This window comes from Vicia villosa, linkage group LG2 (assembly GCF_029867415.1).
Source record: "Vicia villosa cultivar HV-30 ecotype Madison, WI linkage group LG2, Vvil1.0, whole genome shotgun sequence".
In the NCBI taxonomy this organism is placed as follows: Eukaryota; Viridiplantae; Streptophyta; class Magnoliopsida; order Fabales; family Fabaceae; genus Vicia; species Vicia villosa.
In genome coordinates, this window is record NC_081181.1 from 138,229,961 (window position 1) to 138,257,781 (window position 27,821).

Consider the following 27,821-nt stretch of genomic DNA (forward strand, 5'->3'; position numbering starts at 1 on the left):
TCACTCTAGTTACAATCTGCTTAGTTCACTCCTAAGACTTCCTAGAGTATTCTGATCCACACGATCACTCTAGTTCCTTACAACTTAATATAATCAATCTAAGAGTATTACAAATGCTTCTTAAAAGCGATAATCACAACTGTGATATTTCTCTTAATCGTTTAAGCTTAATCTCACTAAAATATTACAACAGCAATGTAGTGAGCTTTGATGAAGATGAAGATTCTGAGTTTAGATTTGAACAGCGTTTCAGCAAGTTTGATATGAGTTGTTTTGGTGCAGAATCGTTAACCTTGCTTCTCATCAGAACTTCATATTTATAGGCATTGGAGAAGATGACCGTTGAGTGCATTTAATGCTTTGCGTGTTCCGTACAGCATCGCATTTAATGTTATACGCTTTTGTCAACTACCTCGAGCCTTGTTCACGCTGTGTCTACTGACGTAGCCTTTAGTAGCTTTTAACGTTCCTTTTGTCAGTCAGCGTAGCTTGCCACTTGTACTTTCTTCTGATCTGATGTTTGTGAATACAACGTTTGAATATCATCAGAGTCAAACAGCTTGGTGCATAGCATCTTCTGATCTTCTGACCTTGAAGTGCTTCTGAGCGTGATACCATCAGAACTTCAGTGCTTCTGTTCTCTAGTTCTTCTGATGCTTCCATAGACCCATGTTCTGATTCTGCTTCGACCATCTTCTGATGTCTTGCCAGACCATGTTCTGATGTTGCATGCTGAACCCTTTGAGACAAAGCTTCTGAGCGCTGAATTATGCGTACTCTTTATATATTTCCTGAAAGGGAAATTGCATTGGATTAGAGTACCATATAATCTTAAGCAAAATTCATATTATTGTTATCATCAAAACTAAGATAATTGATCAGAACAAATCTTGTTCTAACAATAACGACCGACTATGCTCTGATACCACTGTTGTAACACCCCTTACTAACCCCGCGGCAATTTAAATAAATAATCAGAGTACATGAAATAAGGGTGTCACAATTCATAAAAACATAAACACCATTCAGTCATATCATGCATTCACTGAGGTAATCATCTTAAATCAAACGTTTCATGTTAACACAGCGGATATTAAATCAAACGAACTAAGTTTAACATCTTTAAAACTTATCCTTTTAAACATAAAAACATAACTAGAGTCAAAATCATAAACTCTAAACAATCGCGTCCCCAGTGTTACAACTACCAGGGCATGACACCTGACGCTAACTAAAACACTGACTCATGAGCTAATCCTCATCGAGTCGAACAGCCGCTATCCTCAATCTGAAAATGACAACATGTAAGGGTGAGTCTCATCATAATTAACAAATGTTATAAGGTTATAAAGCAATAACACATCACAGTTGCATCATTCACCCAATTGTTTCATAAACAAACATTCAAAACAAGTGAAACAACAATCAACACATCATCAATATTTACAACACTGGAATACATCCAATCATGTTATAAATTATGCATATGTATGAACTGACACTATGCATGTGGTACCAACATCGTCCAATGGGAATAACCCATGACCGATCCAACATCATCAAGATACGGCCCTGCCAGCACAGATTCCACACAATAGGAATCATGCCCTTCACTGATCCAACACACCCTTATGGATACAGTATCATCAATGAACATGAATGAATGCAACATATACAACATACTTATACCATCATCATCATCATCATCATCAAGTATGTTCATATATATTAACATCATTCAATCACAATTCTATCATCATCATATAGAAAACATACACGTATTTTTGCACCAATAATCATCCTCAATAAGAATTAGCATACATGTATTTTCATCATTCTAAAATCAATCAATCATCATCATATAGATTATTCTATAAGGTTCATTTAGCTCGAAGCGGCACATCAAACGGACCAACAGTTAAAAAGTTATGCATCGTTAAACTTAAAAAAAAGTCCCAAACATAAACAGCACGCGGCGCCAGCTTAGTTCGCGGCGCGAACTGAGCGTTCCAAAAATCCTTGGCTCTCTGCCAAGCTATTCGCGACGCAAACATCTGCACACAACGCAAAACGAGGAAAAAGTTACGCCTTCGCGGCGCCAACATAGGTACGTGGCGCGACCTGTGCGTATCACAACATCATGGCATTCTGTCCACCTGTTCGCGGCGCCAACCCTATGCACGCGGCGCGAACCGGCGATTTCAGAAACCCCAACCTGTAGAAAACAGCATTCTACGCATCCCAAATGCCCTCAGAATCACATCAGCACGAATTTCAGAAAATGTATCACACATACAACACAATTTGCACAGTAGTAAACACAATTCAAGCATCAATTGAAATCATAACATCATACACATCATGGATTTCAATAAAGGATTAAAAGTCACACAAATTAACCCAATCCCTAAACCTATCATATGACTCAATTAATACGAATTCTACCTCTATTCAGTATTATCAACTCCTAACCCGATAATAGATGATAATCAGATAAGTCCCCCCTTACCTTAGCCAATTCTTGAACTCTTCCCCTTTCTCTGCTTCTGCACTTTCACGTTCTTCCTCTCTTCTCCTCTTCTGCTCTTTTCACGTTCCTTCTCTAATTTCCTTCTTTTCCTTCTTTTATGAAAATAATATAATTTAGTAAAAAGGCCTTGTGACTAACACCCCTCCTTTTACTAACTCTACCTCGGCCCAACTCTATTATTTTCCATAATTTTTAGAGTAAATGCCAAATAATTCCAATAAAATAATTTAAATCCCAATTAAATTAAATTAAGAAAAATTACGGATGTTACAAAGTTCAGCACAAATATTATGTTGGTGATACTCCTGCAATTATGTGTGATCAGTGTAAGAAGGAGAGTCATACTAGAAAGGTGTGCCCTGAACGCATGTATAATCACGGAGGCAAATATAACAGCAAAGTCCCAAAATATCTAAGAAAGTTCCTACATAGCATGTTCTGCACGCCCAGATTTGTCGGGCGGCTCAAAAGCTTTGTCGGACGAAAGCCTCTTAACCAACCATGTACCAGCAACATAGATAAAGAATAAGAAGAAAATATCTTCTTCCGCCCGACGAGCCAATAGCTCCGCCGGGCGAACCAGTCTAGGGACTTGGGAAAATATTTGCTCCAGTCGCCTATGCCTCGCCGGGCGCAGTTACAGATGAAACACCCCTAGTTGCCACTGCCTTCTTTCGTCGGGCCGTACCTTCTCTTCACTGAGCGAACGAGCGCCCACAAGTTTTCGCTGAGTGAGTACAATCATGTGCCTACAACTTAAGCGTCGAACAAATCTTCGATTCTTCGGCTTTCTCTCCCGACTTTTGCTGCACTTTTATGATCATAACACACTAAAATACTTGCAAACACATTAAAAATACCTAATATATACATAAGCTATTTTACTCAAAAGCAAAGGAAAAGGCTTAAAAGTGTCACATTTTTACATGAAAACTAAACTACTCTTGACACTTAACATGCAATATGATTTTGAAGCATATTTTGTTCTTGTGGTTTCAAGCAGCGACTCAAATAAGGAGTGAATTATGAATTCAGGATGTACTTTGCACATGACTCCAAACAAAAATGTATTTGAGGAATTATGTGATAGAGATGGTAGATAAGTGCTTCTAGGAAACAAAAAAAGCCTACAAGATTGCAGGTATTGGATCTGTGAGATTCAAGATCCATGAAGAGTCAATAAGGTTATTGACTTATGTCATACTTGTACCTGATCTGAAGAGAAATTTGATTTCTCTTGGTGAATTCGACAAGAAAGGATATGATTTCAAAGGAGACCAAGGTATCTTGAAAGTCATGAAGAGGTCGAATGAAGTCTTGAGAGGCGTGAAGAAACAAGGCTTGTATACCCTTGAGGCCGAGGTTGTAAGTGAATCGGAAAATTTTTCCTCCATGAAACCTGTGTCGAAGACAAATTTGTGGCACGTGAGTTTGGGCCATTGATCGGTCACCAATTTCACTTCTACTCCGCAAATTATTTGGTAAAAATCGGTCATTTCGGTAACACTGTGAAGGGTTTGTTCGTTGTTTTAAGTTGTTATTTCATGTTTTGTTAATCTAATAGTTAGTGATAACTTTTAGTAGAATATTTATTTTTGATCACTTTGTTGTTAGTTATTGGTTATTTCAGGTGTAAGAAAGAATCGCCAAAAAAATGGGACGAGAACAGAAGAAAACGAAGCCAAAAAGACAAAGAAAGTAGCTGACGCGGGCGCCAGTGTCGTGGGACATGGCCATGTCAGCTGAAAAAGAAGAAAAAAAGCTGTTGGGAGCAACCAGTGGCTGACACGGGCGCCAGTGTCGTGGGACACGGCCGTGTCAGCTGATGCATGAAAAAAAAGCTGTTTGAGGAGAAACCAGTGGCTGACACGGGCGCCAGTGTCGTGGGACACGGCCATGTCAGCTGTTGCGGCCAGAAATTGAATTTTTAAGCTGTTTCATTAGTCCAAGTCTCATTAAGGGCGTTTTCGACTTTTTACATGAATGGAATGTAACCTAACACTACTTAGTCCTAGTTTGGGAGTTTTTAGATCATCTTAGATCATATTGGAGATTTCTACGAAGGAGAGAAGTGCAATCAAGGGTTTGGAAAAGGGAGATCTTCAAGAGCGGAAGCAATTGAAGATTGAAGCAATCCTCATCTCTTGTAATGTTTACTATTATCTTTGTTCTTTTCTTCATTACTATGAGTAGCTAAACCTATTTATGTTAAGGGGATGTCCCTGAATCGCTTTTATGTAGTGAATTAAGTACCGTTGCTTTACGAATTTGAAGTTTCTATGAATTTAGTTTATTTTCAAAGTGTCTCATGCTTCATTCTATTGGAAAATATTATGTTGATTTACGGTTAAGGTTAGGTCGAAAAAACCACCTTAACGCTTTTTGAATAATAACGTTACCGGTAAATTGCTTAGGAATAAGGATTTGACGGTATTGATCATCTATTCTAGGTTATTTTCACAAGGTTCTTGGTAAAAAAGTTTAGTTGTTAAGGAATTAAAACTAAATTTTATTTGCCAAATAGATTTTCCGCTAAGGAATTAGGGAAAATTAATATTAAGAATTGATACTAAATCATATTGACGACTTTTTCGTAAAATAGCGGTTACGTGAATTACAAGGCGGTTCATACATCTACCTTAGCATATTTTCTCATATTTGTGTCAATTCAACTGTTACTTATTACTTCTTTTAAATATCGTTTTTTTTTACTTAATCAAACCAACCAAAACCACACCCCATGATATTTTGTTCAATCGAATAATTGTAAAACTTGTATTTCCTACGCAGTCCGCGAGTTCGATACTGGGTATCAACCCCTATTTAAAACTACATCGGTGAAAAATAGTACACTTGCTAATTTTCCGATCAAGTTTTTGGCGCCGTTGCCGGGGACTGCCAAAATATAAGTTTAATAATAATTCAATTGGATTTTTGTTGCTCTGCAACTAAAATTTTTATTTTCTGTTATTTTATTTGCTCTCTACTAGTAATTGTCTAATCTTTGTATGCGAGGTAAGGCCTCAGCAGAATTTCTTTTTGACGCAGAGCCAGAACGATCGTTGCGAGCTAACTTCAAAAAGCAAGACAAGAAAGACCAGAAACATCAAAAAGCAACACTGACAGTTTCTGAATCTGAAGAAGAGGAAGTAATTTTGGTTCATTCTGAACATTCAGACACCGAGTCTGAAACCATGGCTGCAGATCCACCTCCAGTGGAGAGACTTCTCGGTGACTATGGAGGATCAAATGCTCCAACTGGACGTTTGACAATAGTAAATCAACCGGTCAATGTTGCTCATTTTCAGTTGCACCCTTCAACGATCCAGCAACTCGAAAAGAGACATTTTTCCGGAAAAATCAATGAAGATGCAAATAAGCATTTACAGAGATTTCTCACGATGACCACGTCGTTAAAAATTGAAGGACACTCTGAGGAAGCGAAAAAGTTGGTAATGTTTCCCTTTACCCTTTCAGAAGATGCTGAAGAGTGGTTCTACTCTTTACCTGCTGGGAGCATTACAACTTGGCAACAGATGGAGACGACATTTCTTATGTGAATTTCTTCATCCAAGTCTTTATGAAGAAAAATAATCTATAAGTTAAGTTGGTGTAAATACCAATTTTGAAAAGTATTATAGATAGAAGAAACTTATAATGGTGGTCATCATGATCATTAGATTGAATGTTTCGTGGTAGTCTATTCAATGTATTTGGTTGAACTCTTTGGCGACAACACATGCCCTTGTATTTTTTATAGTGTCATTGGCTACAAACTTGAGTTTGATAATCTATTTGTAGTCAATAAGTTTTTTGTTGGAGAGAAGGGTGGATCAAGTATGGCAAAGGAATAGGATGTTGATTCATTAATAGATAATTTTAAGTTCTTATTTGTGATTATCAGACAAATTATCTTAGGAAATAACCTTAAATAAAGGGTCTACATAATGCTACTTGCACTTTCATTTGCTCCTCAAATCAGAAGTATATATGTCAAAACAACAGTGTTGCATTGCATGCATTCCATTATTAATAACATGAATTTTCAGCCATATGTACAAGAATCCTGATCAAATCACACAATGTTAGATACAATTCAAGTGTTTTTCCCCTCACAGAGAGTACTCAACTACATTCAATCTTCACTTCACTTGTTAAACTGAAACACTTGTTTTCTTTTCGGCTTTCTTCTTGTCCCTAACATCCTTTTCCAGAAGCTTCGTCGTCCAGATTTCTTTGCAGGTAAAATGGCCAATCTCGAATTGACATTAACACTGTCATCGTTACCTCTAACTCCTGTCAAAACTACAATCTTTTCGAGCGGTTGCTTAAAGCCTTTTTCATTTGCTTTACAAACCTTGGTTTTTGCATCATCATCAGCAAGCATCTGATCCAAAAGAGACGGCCGGTTTTTCATCTTCGCGTCTTTACAGGAAAGACTAACACTGGATGTATTTGTGATTATAGGACGACGATGAGCCGCAATAATGTTGTCAAACAGGGACATATCCTTTTTCGCAGCCAATGCCTTCAACTGCTTCTCAAGGATAAGGATGGTTTCTTGACACTCTGCTAACTTCTCTGAAGCTGCTGTTATCTCCCATTCCTGCAGGATTTGTAAGCAAACCTCAAAACAATGTTGCAACAGAGTTCAAATTTCCTAGTAAGGGAATAAAACAGATGAACTTACAGTTCGCAGCGGGTCATTTTTCTGATTACCGTAATCATTCGAGTGCGTCTTTTTCATGCTGAGAAGATAAAAAAAATTGGTACTTGAGTATGACAATATTTAAATAAAAAAATAAGAGCTAAATGATTCAAAACAATGTAGCACCGACACCTCTAAAAAAAGGCGTGGCCGTGTCAGTGTCATGTTTCCGGTGTGTCCGTGCTTTATTGCTTCAAAATCATATTAATGTCTTGAACATAGTTATAGAATATATTGAAGGATTAGACTAATTGGTACCTTTCAAGCTGAAGCTGAAGTTCAACAAATTTTGTGTCTAATTCTTCACAATAGTGATTCTTGCTTTCCAGCTCCACTTCTAATTCCAAAATCTTGTGATAAGCCTCATTTAATTCGGTTTCTGTAAGCTGAGAGTCATGATCTCTATTTAAGGATCTTTCGTTTTGTATTTGATCTTCAAGTCTTTTATTGGACTCCTCTAAGGTTTTTAACTCCAATCTCAAGCTGGCAATAGTTTTCTCTAATTCCTGAAATCGACTCGTATCTGTTTGCAACTTTTTTGCTTCACTTTCACTCTCTATCTCATCCCAATCAAATTGTTTTTTAACTTCATCCTTCATACTTGAAACATCATGAATAGAAAAGCAATGATTGATAATCCATTCCAAGGCTGTAGTTACTTCTATGCCAAAATTTTCATGATCAGCCTTACCGTTCAGTAAACTGTAACACGCATTGACAAATTTCTGTAAGACATCATTGAGATCAGATGTTTTCCACTGAAAAAGACGGACCATGTAGCCGCTCGACGCTACATGATTATTATTATCGTCAGCAGGCACGTTGATCCCGTCAATAAGCTCAATCATTTTGCCTATTGATTTATTCAGATCTCTCTGCAATTGTGTCCTAATTCTCTTTATTGATTGAGTCTCAGCATTAGGCGCATCAAATCGACAAGAATCTTTGCCTGAATCAAATGTACTTTGATCTTCTAACTTTTCAACCGAGACCACCGCTAATTTTTCCATTTCAATGAAATCACCCATAAGGTTTATATCCGAAGGTCCAAAACTTTTGCAGGACAATGACTCCGGTTTTTGACTCTTAAAGTGCTCCAATTCTGAAATCAACGCAGAAGCTGAGGATTCTGCGTAGCTGACATTGTCATCGTTTCCAATCTCAGACATCGATGCCGGAGATAATTCTTGCAATGCAAGATTACTTCTAGGCTGCTCCAATGCTACTTGACCTTTAGAATGTATTTCTGACTCAAGTTGCAACAGTTTAGAAGCTGTTCGCGAAAATTGGAATTCATTTAGAGTATCAAGTTCCTTTTGAAGCAACCGAGTCTCATACTTTAGAGAAGCATTATCTTTTTCAATAGATTCCAATCGAACCATCAACGCATCACGATCCGTCTCAGCTTCAGTCAACTGTCTTTCCATATCTTCAATCAAATTATCTTTCACAATAATAGATTTATTAAGATAAGAATTTTCAATCACAGTTTTTGCAAGCCTTTTACTCGTCTCTGATAGCTCCTTCTCTAAAAAAACGCGAGATTGATCAAATTCTACCGAAGCCTTCATCAAAGCATCATAGATCCTTCGCTCCTGTTCATCTCTAACAAAATTTAACTGCTGCATACATTCCTTAAGAGCACAATCCAAATTCGCCACTCTTTCTTCATAAAGTAATTCCTGGTGTATCGATTCCTCAAGATGTTCCTTCATCGATAACATCTCAGCTTCCGCCTTCTCCCATCCTTCAAAAGAAACTTTCATAAAAGACCGATATAATATAACTACTCTTAAAAAACTACGCGTAATTGACTTTAATTCATATACACCGTCGGTGTAAACATTTCTTACACTGATATTGTCAATCAATCATAAACGTCAGATCACTACAGACGTGTGATCTGCCGATACTATAAAACTTTATACACTGACAATGCATGAAAACTAAACTCGATAATACTATTGTGATTTACATCTCACAAAAACGAATGCGTCGGACATTACCTGACACTGCTTCTTGAACAATTTTTGTTTGTTTCTTCATATGCTCATCTTTAGTATTACATTCAGAAAGTGCTAAAACAAGTTTATCATTCAATCTTTTCAACTCTTTCTCCAATTTTTCTCTATCATCCAAAAGTTCCAACACCTAAAACAGAAAGAAAAAAAAATTAAAAAAATAACAATTAGTTGCATTTACAATCCAGATCTCTAACACATAATTAGAATGATTTTATTTGAACCATTTTTATAATTAAAAACTAATTAATTCAGAATTTAGAATAGGTTAAAATCACCTACCTCATGATTTTCTTTTGGAGTAAGATTTGTTTTGTCGGTTTCCAAAATTGACTTCTCTCTTGACTTTTTCCCCCAATTCCACTGTTTTTGATCCATTACTAAAATAAAGCTTTAAAATAAAACTGATTCTGCATGAAGAATTTGCTAGATTAATTATTTACTACAAAATAAGAAAAATATTTAGCTCAACAAAATAAATTGCATTAAGGAAGAAATATTCATGGAGTTTTCAGCATTATATTTGAAGAGTGGATTTGGATTCTGACCTGAAGAGAATGAAGATGAAGGTTGTTGTTGTGGTTAATGGTTATGCATGGAAGGTTGAAGAGAAGGGTGAAGGAAGAAGAGAGATGAAGGAAGATGATGTAAAGTGTAATGTGTTTTGATGTCTCACCGACGCTTGGGTTGAAGGAAAGTGACTCAACTAACTCTGCTTTCTCTTTATAATAATAATAACTGCAAAAGTGAGGGTTTGCTTCATATATTAACGAATAAAGTAGTTCATCAAATATTGAGATATTTTAACTAACTTATTTAATGATGTCTTTTCAAATATGCTTTTTCATTAATGTTCTTTTTAAAGATTTTGGTTAAAATTATTTATTGAGATTTAGACAATACTCGAAAGATATTGGTAGGTTATCTCATAGAGTCTCATCGATAAATAGTGATTAAATAAGGTCTTAATTTATTTTAATGATTAAATTGTGGCTAATCAATACTGAATCTCAATACTGAATCTTAAAAAATTGAGGAGTGACAACGGATGCACATGCAAATTCTTTTGTCTATATTTTTTTCAGTGTGAATTTAGATATAGGTTTAAAATTTCTAACGTGTTTGTTCTGTTTTGTTTTTTTTTTTTTTTTACAAACGTAGTCATTAAAATAAATTTTTATATGTTTAGTCTAAAAAGATGAATACCCGCTCCACACTTTTTTTTTTGGACACACATTTTTTTTTGGACAAACTGAATTTTTAGACTCGAATACACTACATTTTTTGTGGATTTTTTTAAGATAGATCTAAACTAGATACTTTATTTTTATCTCTCCCGTTTTGAATGAAGTAAATAAAAAATCACATCTAAATAGGTTTTAACTAGGTGGATAATTTGTCCACAAATTTTAACTCAACGGTGAAAAATCAAAAGGAGTACAAGCTTAATGACAAACATTGAGTCGGAATATTTTCTATCATCAACCTAACAACAACACTAATAGCTAATTCTACTAAGAGTTGGATAACAATAAACTTTGAGAGATTATAATCCACAAGAGTAGTAACAAACCAATCCCTTAATCCCAGCAACCAAGAAGCAATCTTCCATAAAAGATAAAAGAGTTTGGGAACCACAGTCTTTGAATCTATCCAATTACGAATTATTTCTTTAACTTTATCACACACAGTTCGATTATACCGGTTCTCTGACTTGAAAAACTCCACCAACTCTAAAAGAAGCATTTGTTGGAAGGAAGAGAGAAACTGGTTGTAAGTCACCCTTAGATTTTTACTCCAAAACCTATTATCATCATCCAAATGTCTTTGGAGAAAAATATCAAACACCTTGAAGGCACAATGAAGATATTGAGTTGTGTGTGTGAATTTCTTAATATGTTTTTCTTTTAACTCATTTTCTAATTAAGTTATAATTTTATTACATATTTGAACATAACATACGTAAGTTATTACTCTCTCCGTTTCATAATAAGTGTCTCATTTATATTTTTTTATGTTTCAAAATAAATGTCTCTTTAAAATACCAATACAACATTTATTATTTTTTCCACTACTATATTCCGATTTATTAACTTTCACGTTTTTCAATTACTCCACTACCTATAATAAATAAGAGTATTTTAGTAAATGATATTAATTTTGTCATTAAAATTAACACATCTAATCATTTTCTTAAAAACCGCATAAAATTCAAATAAGACACTTATTATAAAACGGATGGAGTATTATTTTTCATTCTCAAAATTTAAATTTTATTTTCCCATCTCATCTTTTATTATAGATTCATTGTTTAAGTCCCTTCTTTAAAATTCCTAACATCTAATATGGGCTCCAATAGCTCTAAAATACATTCGTTGTCTGTTGGTGATGAAGTGGTAGAATAGGTTAAGAGATAATAGCGTGTAATAATCATTTAATTAATTATTTATAATAATAAATAGATTTTAATTTAAAATATTATACATTATATATAGTAAAAATTATTTTGATAAAATTTTGCAATTATTTGATAGATATAAATGAACTACTCTATCTCTAATTTCTTTATAATTTTTATTTATTTATTGAATAATTAATATATTTAGAAAGTATATAGATTAAATATATTAATTATTCAATTAAATATAAAAATAAGAGAAAAAGGGATATGCACTGACAGTGTAAAATATTTTTACACTGTCAACCAATCACAACCATGTATCCAATTAAAGCATAATTTTAATTAAAAAAAATATTAATATGACATGGCAAGTGTAAGCATTTTGATTGGATGTATGTGTAAAGTTTGTTTACACTGTCAGTGCACTACCTTTAAACTCTAAAAATAATTTTTTTTTATAAATAAGATCAGAAAAATATTTTTTAACAGAATATTAAAGTACAAAATTTTATAAAATATTTTAATATAAAATTTGGATAAATATTCTTTAGTACTAATAAAGTTAATTAAGTTGAGTACCGATATCTTCGATGTAAATTGTATTAAAAATTTAATTAAATTTAAAATAAAATAAAATAAAATAAAAATGTGACATGATAATAAATTATAATATTTAATTGGTTGAAAGTATCCCTAGCCAACTAAATTTAAGAATATTTAGTTAAAACTTATCCTATATTTAAGCAGTTTTTACTGAAATCACGACTCTATAAAATCTTGTAAGTATTCCAACAACGGAATAAGCATCACGAAACAAAATTAGATTTATGTCATCTATAAAAGGTCTACTATAACTCAAGATGAAAAATGAATTCTGAAACTCGATACGATAACAAACCTTTAAACTCAAAATGTGGCTTACACACACTGATTATCAGTTAACAATGCCGTGTTCCGGCTGTCGTATTCAAGAAGACCATTGTTATGTATCAATCATCATCCTCTTTTGAACTTTTAATCAATTTTTCTAGAGAATGAAAAACTGTGTCGGCTTGACTTCACAATCACTAGTACTACATGTGTTATGTTGAATGAACATGAGTCATTTGACCAGGTAACAAAACACAGTCATCGACCACTAGTTTGTGTGCCCTTGTATGTACGCAAAGCAACTGCCACATGCTAAAAATTAATGACACTCTAACACTAATATCTCCAATCATACTCCCTCAAGACTCAAGAGATTTAAATCTTTTTCTTACATGCATACTTTTTGTTTATGCTCGATAAAGTGGTCAAAATTAAAGAAAAGTGTTAGTATTCCGATATCTATAATATAAAAATTTTTACTGTGCTGGATATCCCACAAATATCCTTTTATTATTTTAGTCTAAATTAATATTATGAGGTACAAAATATTTTTTACTTATTTATTCAAATCAATTTGAGTTATTGAGAACATAACAATATAATTTAGTAGCATATTTTTAAGGAAAATGCTTATTAGTAAGAAAATAGAAAAACAAGAAATGCAAGAATAAATCCCAACCATCCATTATCACCACAACCCCATGATCTCTATTAAAAAGAAAATTAAATATAAAATTAATTTAAAATTCTCCACTAAAATAGTGACACATATTCATTCTTGCATTTCTTCTTCAAATTTATTTGTACTAAATAGCACTACTCTATTTTTAAAAAGCACTTTTTTTTTACCAGCTATTCACGTTTCTTTTCAAATGTTTGGGTAATGATTTCTCCCACCACTTTTTCTTCTTTTCCCCAAATTTTAGAAAACCCTAATTACTTTTGACAAAAGCATGCTCTTCTGCAGACATGAAGCTTCAAACACACCACCTCTCTTGTTATTTCCACACAAACGTTTCATCCGTCTCATTTGTTTTAGACTTCTCCTTCTCTCTCCATAACGTTGCAGCATCATACTTCTCTTCCAAATTTCTTCTCCTCTCAACTTTGCCATGGCAAGACCCTTTGAGAAAGAGGTATGTTTGTTGTTATTGGGTTTAACTTCAGATTTAGGGTTTCATCTTCTGCCGTTTTTCGCAAGGGTTATTGTTTGAGGTATGGATTTTTGTATGGTTAGGGTTCCGTATAGTTAGGGTTTATGGAAATTGGTTTCTTTCATAAAAGATGCTTTGCACACAACTACCTTTTTTGGGTTTCATGTGTTGTCGTTTATTACAACGGTTCTGGTTTGAGGTAGGAATTTTTGTATACTTATGTGTTTGATTTCTTAAAGGGTCATGCTAACATGTGCCCTAAGAGCACATGTTAAGAGCTAAATGTAGAAATTTTTACTTAGAAATTGTGCATTGTTTTCATAAAAAGTTTATAATTAAAGTATTTATTACGTTTTTCAATACAAATTTACTATATTTAGATTTCTTAACATGTGCCCCAAGGGCACATGTTAGCTTTATCCTTTCTTAAATTGTGTTTGATTTCATGGTTTCAATTGGGAATTTCGGAAGTTTGTATGTGCTTAGAATAAGATCTGGGTTCACGATGCATCAATTTTTGTGTTGGTGGTTTATTTATTTTCATCCGAACTGAGAAATTGTTTTTCTACTTAAATTCTGCAGGATGATGATACAAACTACCACATGTTTATGTTCATACTTCATTGTATCAGGGTTAGTTGTGTTGTTGACCTGTTCACGCAAGGATAATTTTGAAAGTGATGAAATAATGAAGATATACAGCTTTATGGATAAGTCCAGAAAAAGTATCTTTTTATTTTATGAAGATATGAAGATTAATTATTGAAGTTTGAACCATAATTATCTTCAATAAATTGGTTTATCAGAAAAATTATTAAACACTTAACATTTTGAACTTTGATTTTTTGTATTGGTAGTAACTAGATTAATTAGACATTTTGTTAAAATCTGCAGACCCTACTTGGTTTTACTTTTAGGTTATGATCGGAAAAACTTGATCGGAAAAATAGCAAGTGTACTATTTTGCCTCTGTAGTAATAATAGGGAAATTCCCCGAATGTCGATCTCAAGGACTGCACGTTAATATCGAGTTTCAATAGTGGTTCAATTAAACAAAAACTATATTTGGAGTTTTGATTTGCAATTATAAATTAACAATAAATAAAAATGACAGAAAATTGACTAAGTGGTTTTAACAAATATGAGAGCATGCTAGGGTAAAGTGTATGATTTTCCCTGTAATAACCTTGAATTTTGATTTCTTCAACAAGTTCATAACTTTTAATTACCGCCCTTTAGATTGTTTTCCCCTAAGTCCTTAGTGGGAAAACCTTTGAAAATTCATCCTAAATCCTAAGTCCTTAGAGAATTATGATGAAATCAAGCCTTTATATTATCAAGAGTTAACCGGTAACTATAGGGTATCCCTAGTCCTAGGTGATATCTACTATAGTCTAATCGTACAAAAACCTTAACAACCGCTGTCCAGCTGGTTGCTAACCGTAAATCAATCTTGTTGGTCCGACAAAGAAAGCATAAAAACCTTGTACAATTAAATTAAATAAGAAAACAAATCTATTGATGAACTCAGGAATTCAAAATCATTACAGAGTCAAATCAGGGACACCCCCTAGCATTAGGGTTTAGTTACTCATATTATTCAAAGAAAACAAAATATAAAATAGAGACATTACAAGAATTGAGATGAAAGTTGATCTTCAATCGCTTCCGTTCATGAAAACCTTCTTCTCTCCCAAACCCTTGTTTTCTCCAATCTTCAATCGTGTCTTCTCCTGGCCAAAAAGTCCTCTAATTCATCGTTAAAACTCTTCTAAATAGTGCAGACTCACTTAGGTTGGTTGGAAGTACCCAAAATGCCCCTTGGGTCAACACTTAATAAAAAATCACAAAAATCAGCAAAATCAGCGTTTTAGCCAACACTGGCCGTGTCAGGCAACACGGGTGGCCGTGTTGGCCTCCTGAACTTAATTTTTCAAAATCACACTCAGCACTGCTGACACGGGTGGCCGTGTTAGGTAACACGGGCCGTGTTGGTCCTTAACTTCAGAATTTGGATTTGCGTTCTTCATGAAAGTTGTAGCCCTTTTCGTTAGCGAAATTTTGCCACCGGAACCGCGTCATTCCGAGTTACGAAGCTCCAGTTATGATCAAAATACTACACGCCTGTCACGATGAGAAACATGCTGAAAATTTCTAGATCTCACACTTGCTAACACGAGCCGTGTCAGCCCCGTGAATTTCATCTCTTTTGCATTTTCTTGGCCACGCTTCATTCTAACACTGCCAGTTTCAGGTGACACGGGTGGTCGTGTCAGACCTAATGTCGCTTGATTTTTCACTTCCTTCGAAACTCCCCTTTTTGTACTTTTTCGCATTGATTTGTCTCGATTTATTCCTTTGAGCCTGCAAACAGTAAAATACACAACCAAAGCATAAAATGTAGAAGAATGAAGTAAAACACTTGATAATATAAAGCAAAGATGACTAAAATCAACAGTAAATAAACGTGTAAAAACCACTGATCAAACTCCCCCAAACTTAAACCGTTGCTTGACCTCAAGCGACAATTACAAGAGGAAATGAACATCACAGCATACCGGTACTCATACGTGAGATTTCTCTTCCTTTTGATCAAGAGACTGTTAGTCTGGCATTCACATGACGCGAAGAGTTTCTGCAAGAACATTTAAACCCTGAGCTCCCCTTTAGGATACCTCTCTAACTATGCTTTGTACTTAAGTCTCTTTCCGATTTTCCTCCTTTTTCATTAGGACAATCAAATTAAGGCAATGGGAATTTATGATGATCATCACATACACAAGACTAGTCAAGAATTCATTTTTTTTCCGGCACCAAATGAGCAGCATTTGCTACTTTTATTTACCGATGAAATTTTCAAACTTTGCAGTTATATATTGTCCTTATTTGGACGACGTTTGGGGATCAACCTCCTTTGGGCTGAATAACCGGGTGAGGGTTACCCAACTTAGCGAGCCGGTTGCCTTTTACCGCCTTTTCATCATATGGTGCCAACTTTATTTGTTTCTCAACCAATCATACATGTATGTGAATCTAAATTATGCCAGACTGTCAAAATATACTACTCAAGGAGTACTTCTCAAGATTCAAGCACTATGGTACAAATCTACACGTTAGACTCGTCTCACTTTTTAGGGAACCAAGGGTGTTCAAACAAACCCCCTTTCTGTCACATTATTCCGAACTTCCTGCGCTCAACCAACCATCCCTTCATCTCTATATACTATTCCCGATTGCTATTTAGATCAGAAGCTCTTATGAACAATAAAAATTTCGGTCAAATTTGGGAAGAATTCAATGTATGGGTTTACACATCATAATAACAACATAAAAGAAAAATGCAAGAGTAAATCCTCCCCCAAACTTGAACTAAACATTGTCCGCAATGTTTAAGAACAAGCCCGAGAGGGGTGACTCACAGAGGGTACTGCACTTCAGCTGACGCTTTCTAGCTTTCACCCGAAATGCCCCTTTTATTTCCTGAAAAACAAAATAAACACAAAAAGAAATTACGTTATTAAAAGCGTGGGTTGCCTCCCACAAAGCGCTTCGTTTAACGTCGCATGGCTCGACGGTCCATTCCCCTTGTTAGGGTGGCATATATGACACAAAGAACACATCATCTTTTTTCTTTCTTTTGTTTGGTAGCAATCCCATGAACTTAAAGTATTGATGATGTTGCTGCCAAATCCTTTTTAGCTTGATTTTATAGAACAAGGCATAAATGTCTTCCAATACTTTGTCAATTTCTTGTCTTTCATCTGCCTTGTTGTAAAAATAGTTCTTGGGGATACTCTTTTGTTGAAGATTTTCTTGTTGGATAACCACATCTTCACAAATTGTTAAATTTGTGGTTTCATCCAAAACTAGATCATCTTCAAGTTTCCTTATTTCTTTTTCCCCATATTTCTTTTTTACCTCAAATTCTTCTATTCTTACTGCATCCTCTTCATCTGATGTTATGCATTTTTCTTCTGGTTCCACATACTCTTCTTCCAAGTCTAACTTTCTCCAAATAAACCTATTTGGATAAAAGTTAGCTTCCTTACATTCATTCATAAGGATTCTTACCTCCTTCTTATATGCTTTAAAAATTTTAGTCGCCTCTTCCAAAGTGACTCCCGAATCAGGCGACCAACATGCAGGAGATACAGGTGGCAATGTATCAAAACAATACATAGCTACAAAACTCAAACAATTTGTTAGTAGCAAAGTATAGAAGAATTCATGAAGAAAAAATAATTAAACTTTTTTTTTTCTTTTTTATAATAAAATCAAATTCAAATAAGCAAAAACTGAAACAAAATTTTAGTTGACGAGCAACAAAATTTCAATTGAACTAAAATTAAAACTCTATATTTTGGCAGTCCCCGGCAACGGCGCCAAAAACTTGATCGGTAAAATAGCAAGTGTACTATTTTGCCTCTGTAGTAATAATAGGGAAATTCCCCGAATGTCGATCTCAAGGACTGCACGTTAATATCGAGTTTCAATAGTGGTTCAATTAAACAAAAACTATATTTGGAGTTTTGATTTGCAATTATAAATTAACAATAAATAAAAATGACAGAAAATTGACTAAGTGGTTTTAACAAATATGAGAGCATGCTAGGGTAAAGTGTATGATTTTCTTTGTAATAACCTTGAATTTTGATTTCTTCAACAAGTTCATAACTTTTAATTACCGCCCTTTAGATTGTTTTCCCCTAAGTCCTTAGTGGGAAAACCTTTGAAAATTCATCCTAAATCCTAAGTCCTTAGAGAATTATGATGAAATCAAGCCTTTATATTATCAAGAGTTAACCGGTAACTATAGGGTATCCCTAGTCCTAGATGATATCTACTATAGTCTAATCGTACAAAAACCTTAACAACCGCTGTCCAGCTGGTTGTTAACCGTAAATCAATCTTGTTGGTCCGACAAAGAAAGCATAAAAACCTTGTACAATTAAATTAAATAAGAAAACAAATCTATTGATGAACTCAGGAATTCAAAATCATTACAGAGTCAAATCAGGGACACCCCCTAGCATTAGGGTTTAGTTACTCATATTATTCAAAGAAAACAAAATATAAAATAGAGACATTACAAGAATTGAGATGAAAGTTGATCTTCAATCGCTTCCGTTCATGAAAACCTTCTTCTCTCCCAAACCCTTGTTTTCTCCAATCTTCAATCGTGTCTTCTCCTGGCCAAAAAGTCCTCTAATTCATCGTTAAAACTCTTCTAAATAGTGCAGACTCACTTAGGTTGGTTGGAAGTACCCAAAATGCCCCTTGGGTCAACACTTAATAAAAAATCACAAAAATCAGCAAAATCAGCGTTTTAGCCAACACTGGCCGTGTCAGGCAACACGGGTGGCCGTGTTGGCCTCCTGAACTTAATTTTTCAAAATCACACTCAGCACTGCTGACACGGGTGGCCGTGTTAGGTAACACGGGCCGTGTTGGTCCTTAACTTCAGAATTTGGATTTGCGTTCTTCATGAAAGTTGTAGCCCTTTTCGTTAGCAAAATTTTGCCACCGGAACCGCGTCATTCCGAGTTACGAAGCTCCAGTTATGATCAAAATACTACACGCCTGTCACGATGAGAAACATGCTGAAAATTTCTAGATCTCACACTTGCTAACACGAGCCGTGTCAGCCCCGTGAATTTCATCTCTTTTGCATTTTCTTGGCCACGCTTCATTCTAACACTGCCAATTTCAGGTGACACGGGTGGTCGTGTCAGACCTAATGTCGCTTGATTTTTCACTTCCTTCGAAACTCCCCTTTTTGTACTTTTTCGCATTGATTTGTCTCGATTTATTCCTTTGAGCCTGCAAACAGTAAAATACACAACCAAAGCATAAAATGTAGAAGAATGAAGGAAAACACTTGATAATATAAAGCAAAGATGACTAAAATCAACAGTAAATAAACGTGTAAAAACCACTGATCAGGTTACCTGTCAAACAGTTGCTTATATCAGTTCCAATGATGCAATTCCGAAGAGTGGTGTTAATAAGGAGTATTTTGCTGAAGAGCATGAACGCAAGGTATGTTTTTTTTAATGATTAATTGGTATCATTTAATGCGAAGTTAAATCAACAATTGCAGCAATGTAAAGTATTTTGGCTACCACATATAGCAATCAACCGGTTTGTTAAATCGCTTCATGTATCTTGGTTCGTGTAAATCTATTATCGTGTGCTTTCATGGTTTTCTAATTTGTGCATGGTCCGTCTCAATATGCACTCCTTTTAAAACATTAAAAGGGGGTAATTAAGTTGTTTAAACTTCTCTTATTTAGATCGCGTTCTTATATAAGTTATATTTTTTGGATGCAGTGTGAAAATATTTACTTTTGCTGGGGTTATTGGGATCTTTGTGCTTCTTCCGGTCAACTGCTGGAGAAATCAGCTACAAGATTTTGATGGTTCTAACTTTACCAACAACTCCTTGAAAGCAATGTTTGTAAGGAACAAAGTTTGGATTGTTAAAGATGCTACAATTGTCATACAATTAGGTTAGAGTTTATATTTTGTAGATGCCATACAATAAGAGCATCAGATGCCATACAATAAGAGCATCAGATACAATACGCATTTGACACCATGATATGTTGTTACTTGAAAAATACTGGATGGTTGGTCAGAAGATGTTCAGGGAATATTGGATTTTTGCAATATGGGGACATAAAGTTATTCGTTTTACCCAGTTCAAAAATTAACTAATATCTAAACCTTTCTTTTATGCAATAGGAAATTGCTATATTCTTCTTTTAAAAGCTTCATCTTCGTGATACTAACAAACATGAACTCCAAAATAGACAAAAGAATTGGATGAGATTTTGGTCAACGCATCTTTTCTGGCTGTGCTGCAGCATCAGGTACTTTAGGCTAAAGCTGCCCTGAGAGAGAAAGATGAGGAAAATGACATCCTTAACCAGTGTTGTTAAATATCGGTTATATCGCTGATATACCGGTTTTTCATATCAGAATTTGCCTATCCGTTACGAAATCCGATATCCCGTTTCAATTTCGCGATGATCCGCATATCAGCTGTTTTTTGTATACCGGTATACCGGTTTTGAATTTCATATCAGAATTTATATTTTTCTGATCAGTTTTTTTTAATAAGTTATATTAAAAAATAATTGAATGTGAAGAGGTGGAAGGAAAAAGTAGGCTACGAAGAGGTGAAGAGGTGGACAGTAATAGGTGGGCAGTAATAATTAGTAAGTAGGTTGTGAAGAGGTGAAGAGGAGCACAGTAATCAGGTGCAAATGTGAAGAAATCAAGTGAAAATGTGAAGAGGTGAAGTAATAATTAAGTGGAGAGCTGTATGGATATTAACATAACCTTAGTAGTCTCGAAAATAGAAGTGAATGTGAAGAGGTAATATTAGTTGGTGTGATTATATATTGGAATAATAGGAGTCATAATGCCTCAATCACCATAAATAATTGTTTATGTTAGTAGCTTTTATACGTTTTTCATGTTTTATTTTATATATAATTATTTATTTTAATCGCCTTTGTGGTTTCCGCTATTTTCCCGTTACGATATCCGATATTTCTCATATCGGGTTTTTGGCTATCCGATATTTTCCGCGATCCGTTATTAACAACATTGTCCTTAACCAACGTATCCAACAATATGAGAGCATATGGTCTGAGTATGAGACGAAGATGCAATCCATGGAAGAAGTGTGGCAGAAACAAATGAGAACCCTTTACTCTAGCCTTGATATTAATGTCTCTTAAAGAAATTCAGATGCATTGCTTAATAATGTAAGTGATGAGAGTGATTACAACTAAGATGGGGGAAGTAATTACAGGCGCCAAGAAAGCAACGGGACAAGATCAACTAGGTATCTATTTTCTGTTTCATCACGTTTAGAAATATGTAGATTAACAAGTTTTATTATTTGCATTTCTTTTTGTTGGAGTTTTAGGATTGATGTGCATCTCAAATATATTAAGGTGTATCAGTTATGTTGTTTGTTTTTCTGGTAACTTAAATGCTTATTAAAATTATTTCAGTATGGTATTTCATTCTTATAATCTTCTTGCATCAAAGTTCTTCATGTCATTTTGACTCCATATTGATTAATTTAAGAAAATTTCTTTATCAACCCCCATGTCTTCTTGGTCACCTCTGGTGAAAAACCCAAACTACCCCTAACCTCATAAATGCATTTCCGAAATGCAAGAAAAAGGTGTTTTCGGAGATGCATCTCCGAAAGCGCCTTTTTTTTTGAAAAAATTGTCTTATTTCGGAAGTTCATTTCCGAAAACAACATTTCGGAAGTTTATTTCTGAAATACTGCGCATTTTGCAGATTAAGCAAACAGCCCCCTCCCCCTAATCATTTACAATCTTCTTCCAAACTCAACCCCAAGAGATTTTTGTGCAAACCAGTTCCAAGCTACCTCTAAGGCTCCATCTACTTGCTCTATTACATTCAAAAGTCCTCCAATCTATTCAATCGGTAAGCATTTTGATTTTAAGATCTATGATTAAAATGTATATTAAGGTGTTTACAAATAGCAAAAAATGTATTAGGTTAGGTTTATATTGATATTTAGGATGTTTAGAATGTGTAGACATAGGTTTGATGTTTGGTTTAGGGGTCTGCCATGGAAGTTGCAGAAAACTTCCTCGCAGGGGTGTTTCGGAAGTTCATTTCCGAAAACACCTCCATCCCAGTTTCGGAAATGAACTTCCGAATTGTATCAGAAGTTCAATTTTTTTAGTTTTCTATTTTGTCTCCCATATTAATCTTATTCAATTGTTTACAGGAACATGTCAGGCAACCAACCAGCACGCATCAGACAGGGTAGGGAAACCCAGACTGCGTCGGCTAGACGCGAGCGGGCGGCGGCGCAGCTGGCGTCGACACAGGGACGGGGCAGGGCCGAGGACGACGTGTGCGAGTACCCGTGGATATGGGAGAGGGTACATCTTCTTCAGGATCTAGGAGTCGGCTGGCTCAGGTATCTTCTTCCCGCCAGCGAGAGGAGGAGGTGGCGGCAGTGCCTTACCACGAGCCGGAGGGGGTACCGGATGTTGACCCTCCAGCCGGGGAGGAGGATGAGCAGGAGGACAGCTATCTGGGAGGGCCCTTTGACACTTCCGTGCTGATTCACTTCCACGATCACGTCGCTCGGCGTATCTGGGAGGGAGAGGTATTTTTATAATTTAACCGTTTATTTGTCACCATTTTTTATAATTTAACCGTTTATTTGTTGCTTATTTAATATATGTCGCTTATTTGTTTTTTTTGTAACAGGAGAGAGGGCCGTTGAAAATGGTGAACCACGCCCGGAAGATTTTCAGTCTGTTTAAACCAGCAGCTGAGTGGTTTAACGACCATGTGCGAGGTTCAGGGCTTAGCGGGCTCTGCATGACGGGGTACACCACCATCAGCACCGGCATGCAGGGGGCATTTGTGGAGCGCTGGCACAAGGAGACGTCCTCTTTCCACTTGCCGGTTGGGGAGATGACGATCACCTTGCATGACGTGCAGTGTCTTCTCCACCTGCCGATTAGGGGGCCGCTGTTGCACCACTCCCGGATCCAGAGGGTCGAGGCCATTGAGTGGATGACGCTCTATTTGGGCATGGAGCACGAGGTTGCTCACTTTGAGTGTGTCACGACATCTGGGCCTCATGTCCGGTTCACCACACTTAGCTGCTATTTTGAGCACCACCTGGACGCGGCGGCCGAGGCTGAGGAGGCGGGTGACGAGCTATTCACACACTATCACCGCGGCTGCGCTCTCCGGTGTTGGTACATGCATGTGGTAGGCGCTGCATGCTTTGTGGACAAGAGTGCAAGGTACGTCGACGTGACCTACCTCCGCTACTTCATGGACCTGGATACCGTTCACTAGTGGAACTGGGGGGCAGCTACTCTGGCATACCTCTACCAGAAGCTGAATGAGGCCTCTAACTGGAGGACGAGGCAGTTGGTCGGATCCTGCATACTACTTACGGTACGTTTTATTTTAATACATTATCGTATTTATTTATTTATTTATGTTTCGTATTTATTTTTAATACATTATCGTGTTTCTGTTTCAGAGCTGGATCATCTCCTACTTCTCCCGCATCCACGGCTTTCACATCGATCCTGCGTACGTGGACGCCATGCCCAGGGCCGCCAGATACGTTCTCCAGAGGGGGAACGATGCGATGGAACCATACCGTGGATACCTGGACCGCACGATGCACGACGACGTCACCTGGAGGCCGTTCAGCGACTACGCTCAGATTGTCCCCTTTGACGGCATTGCTCTATATTCAGGCTGGCTGGCATGCGGGACTACCATCATGGTCCGGTATCTCCCTGAGCGGTGCATGCGTCAGTTCGGATTCGTGCAGCGGATACCCAGGTCACCCTTTGAGGCTGCTCCCGACACAGTGACCCGAGTGCAGCTCACTGCCATATGGGAGGACTGACAGCATCATGTGGTACCGCAAGAGTACCTTCTCACTCGGGTCACCCAGGACTGGCACAGTGAGGAGGGATACGTCACATGGTTCTACCGGGTGTCACATCCTCTTCTGAGACCCGACGTTCCCGACGCTCCTAGGCCAGCACACGAGGAGATCCTGGAGAACCAGCAGGCCGAGGATGACCACGCCATTGATCTCATGCCGATCTGCCAGCGGATAGAGATGCTTGGGTGGGACGCGTTGGATCGAGGTGTCATTCAGCAGGGCGGTCCAGATGCAATCGCCGTGATGGAGATGATCGTCACTGATGCGGGCCGTGCGGCGACATACAGGCGGCAGAGGAGGTCCCAGGGAGAGCGGGTTAGGCACACCCAGTAGTGGTCGGGTTTATTTATTTTTTGTTTTCGGATTGTATCTTTAGCACATTATTATTATTATTTGGATTTGGTTGAGCTTGTATATATTTCTTTTTTTTATCATATTAGTATTTTCACTTTTATATGTCGTTTATTTTATTTCCCGGTTTCTATTAATTAAAAATACGAAACTGTTAAGAAAAAATAAAAAAAAAATCTCTGTTTCTGCATAATTCGGAAGTGCATTTCCGAAACCCCTCAAAATCTGAACAAAGGTGTTTTCGGAAGTTCATCTCCGAAAAAACCCCCCATGAGGTTTTTTCGGAAGTTCATCTCCGAACACACCCCCCATGAGGTGTTTTCGGAGATGCACTTCCGAATTGTGGAAATTTTTTAAAAAAAATCAAAGCTTCGGAAGTTCATTTCCGAAGCAGGGGTAATTTGGGTTTTTCGCTGGGGGTGACCCCCATAGGGAGGTGGCTAAAGAAATTTTCTAATTTAATTACATTCCTCTACTAATCGAAATGTTGAAGTTTCCATGTGTAATTTTCAATTTACAAGTGGTTGGAGTTGTTTTTGGTTTGAGTCGCTATAGAAGGGCTTCTCATGTAGAGTGTCCAGTTTGGTGTGGAAGTCTTCTCAACACCAGCAAACATCAAATGGGATTTCGACTCGATGAATAAATAGTGAATCTAGAACTTGGTTCCCTGGCAGATTTATTTCTTGCAGTGGTGATTCAGATCCCGTTGGTTTTTCATCTGTTAGTTTTTGCATTGTTATTTTAGGAATGCAGTAACTTAAGGAAGTTACATTGTTGTTAGGACAGGTTCAACTCAACTGTTTCTTATTGCACTATATTAGCATGTTAATTTGGTTGTATTTTTGGATTGTTTTAGAGACTGATGATGCTGGTTATAGGGGAAGGATTATTAGTTCAAGAAGGCGAGAGGATTAGAAGTTTGGAGCCTGAAACCTCTGAGACCGAGTGGAGGAAGTCTCGAGCTATTGTGAATTCATTTTGATTGGTACTGCTAACAAAACCTGCTTCTAGATTCCTATGAAGAATATCATGCAATGTCGGGGTAAGCAATCTGTCTGAAGTTAACTTCACTGCTAAATTTATGACTTGAAATAAATAGAAATATCATCAGTTATGATGTTTCGATCTTATTGATTCATATGTCAAGGGTAGAACTTTTACTTTATCTTAATTTAATCAAGGAAAATTAATGGCACAAACCATTGTATTTAGGAGTCTGTTGCTTATGTTTTGTTGTCAATATCTAAAGTTCTCTGTTAGGCAGCCGATAATTAGAATTATTGATTTAAGTATGGGTCATTGTCTCTCTTTTATTAGATGGTTGTGTGTAATATTTTTTTTGCCATGCGGGTTGAGGCAGTTATAACGAAGGATGAGCTACAGCACCTTACTTTTGTATGCAAATCTGAAGTTGATTCAATTGGCCAAATAACTGCTAGAATTATAAATTAGGGAACCTAGATTGCTTTAGTTAGAAGGCTCTGTTAGCCAATCTGTAATTTCTAAACGAGGGAACCTAGGTGTGTTTCCATCGTTTCTTATTAGTTGAATTATTTTTTACTCATAAAATTTGTAGAACATTTTTCTTTATCCTAAAGTGAGGAATTGATGAAAAAAAATCCAAATAACCATGTTTAATAATTTATTTACACCAAAAACCATGTTTTCGGAAAAATTACCGGTATGACCAGGTTTCAGAGGTGGTCTCCACATAGGAGCCACCTCAGGTGGCGCCAACCACCAATTTCACACAACATATGCGCCACCCAGGGTGGCATCAATGTTGATTTTTGGGTTATTAGCCACCTAGGGTGGCGCCTACTCCCATCTTCTTCTTTTTTTTTGTTTTTTTTTTGTTTTTTTTCTTGTTTATATACTATTTTTTTTTTAATTTTTTTTATTTATTAATAAAATGGATTTTAACATAAATAAATAAGTTCAGTGAATCAGTTAAGTCGAGCGTCCACGGAAAAGAGTAGTTCATTGATTAATTAAAAGGTACATACAAAATAACCAACAGAAAAGATAAAGTAAAACATCTAAGAAATCACCACGGTTAAAACAATGTCATTAGGTCCATGCATCATTTGAATGGCATCAATGTCGTATTCCACCTTATGCCAGAAACTTATCGTTGCTCCAGTCACAGGATCGGCCCTTGTTTTAAGCCTCTTGATGCTTCTTATCTGTTCGCCGGCCTCGTACTCCCCCTCTAAAAATCTCAGGAGAGTCCTCTTGAGTTGCTCGAAGGAAGAGATATTCCAAAATATAACCGGCATGGGAGGTTTGACGGCGGAGAATATGACATGTCCGTTCCTTCTGCGATACTCCGGCTCAGGTTCGGCACGCCATGTTGATCTCCGGGGCGGCAACTCTGTTGTCCGGTGACATCCATCTGGCCTAGTGGTTGTCCGGCGAGGCATGGTTGTGTTTGTGTGATTGTTTGGTATTTGGAGTTTGTGTATCTGTGTGTAAACTCAACCATAGGAGCCCCTAATTTATAATAGTAGTGGGTAGAAAAAATTAATGATGTTGCGTACTGTTTACAAGCACGCCTAACATGTATGATAAATGCAGACACACTGATCAATGACTGACTTGATGGGACTAGATGAAAGCATGCGTATTTGACTGACTGTCCAAAATAAAGAGTGGCAGTATGGGCCATGAAGACAATTTCACTACGAGACAAAGACATAACTAGTTGATTTAATAAAGGATAATACAAATACATAACAAATAGAAATACAAATACAAATACAAATACAAATACAAATACGAATACTAATACAAATACAAAAACATTGTCAATAAAAATACAGATGACATACAACTAATTGTTGGTGGAATTTGATCCACGGTTAGGACAGGTATTTTTATTGTGCCCGACTTCACGAAATATGCTACACTTTCGTACCATTTTCTCATGATCCATCTCGGTTGTGATCCGGGTGCTGTTCGGGCGGCCTCTTTTCTTTCTCCGCATGTTATCATTATGCCAAACCACGTCCCCTTCATACGTAGGCCAATAATCCTCCTTTGCCATCACTTGAAATGAGTTGTTGTACACCCCGAGCAAGGTATCTGCCTTGTAAATGGGAGATAAAAGTGCTAACGGATCTTGATGCGCATACGAACATGCTGCAATTACATGAGAGCATGGCATCCGAAAGGCTTGAAACTTTCCACAATCGCACCACCCTTCATCTATAAGAACCCTATATTGTTGTCTCGGAAGGCCCTCGTTATGGTCAATCGTTTCTTTAACACTGAAGGTCCGGTTGAATCGATCGAAAG

The 27,821-nt window shown here is 36.5% G+C and overlaps 1 protein-coding gene across 1 annotated transcript; it reads right to left on the reverse strand.

Annotated features, from left to right (window-relative positions):
• Positions 1-6,521: 6,521 nt before the first annotated feature.
• LOC131652208 (filament-like plant protein 7) lies at positions 6,522-10,001 on the reverse strand. The gene is made up of 6 exons (XM_058922007.1): positions 9,808-10,001; positions 9,542-9,669; positions 9,245-9,389; positions 7,497-8,985; positions 7,221-7,278; positions 6,522-7,136 (listed from the first exon to the last, which is right to left on the reverse strand). Exons 2-6 carry the CDS (start codon positions 9,635-9,637, stop codon positions 6,678-6,680), a joined length of 2,247 nt encoding a protein of 748 aa, XP_058777990.1. The 5' UTR covers positions 9,638-9,669; positions 9,808-10,001; the 3' UTR covers positions 6,522-6,677.
• Between the last annotated feature and the right edge of the window lie 17,820 nt (positions 10,002-27,821).

Bases quoted from the DNA above. Each gene is read 5' to 3' on its own strand.
- LOC131652208 (XM_058922007.1), bottom strand. From the start codon at position 9,637: ATGGATCAAAAACAGTGGAATTGGGGGAAAAAGTCAAGAGAGAAGTCA. The intron at 7,279-7,496 runs GTACCAATTAGT...TTATCTTCTCAG, and splicing joins CTTCAGCTTCAGCTTGAAAG to CATGAAAAAGACGCACTCGA. The intron at 7,137-7,220 runs GTAAGTTCATCT...CAAATCCTGCAG, and splicing joins AAAATGACCCGCTGCGAACT to GAATGGGAGATAACAGCAGC.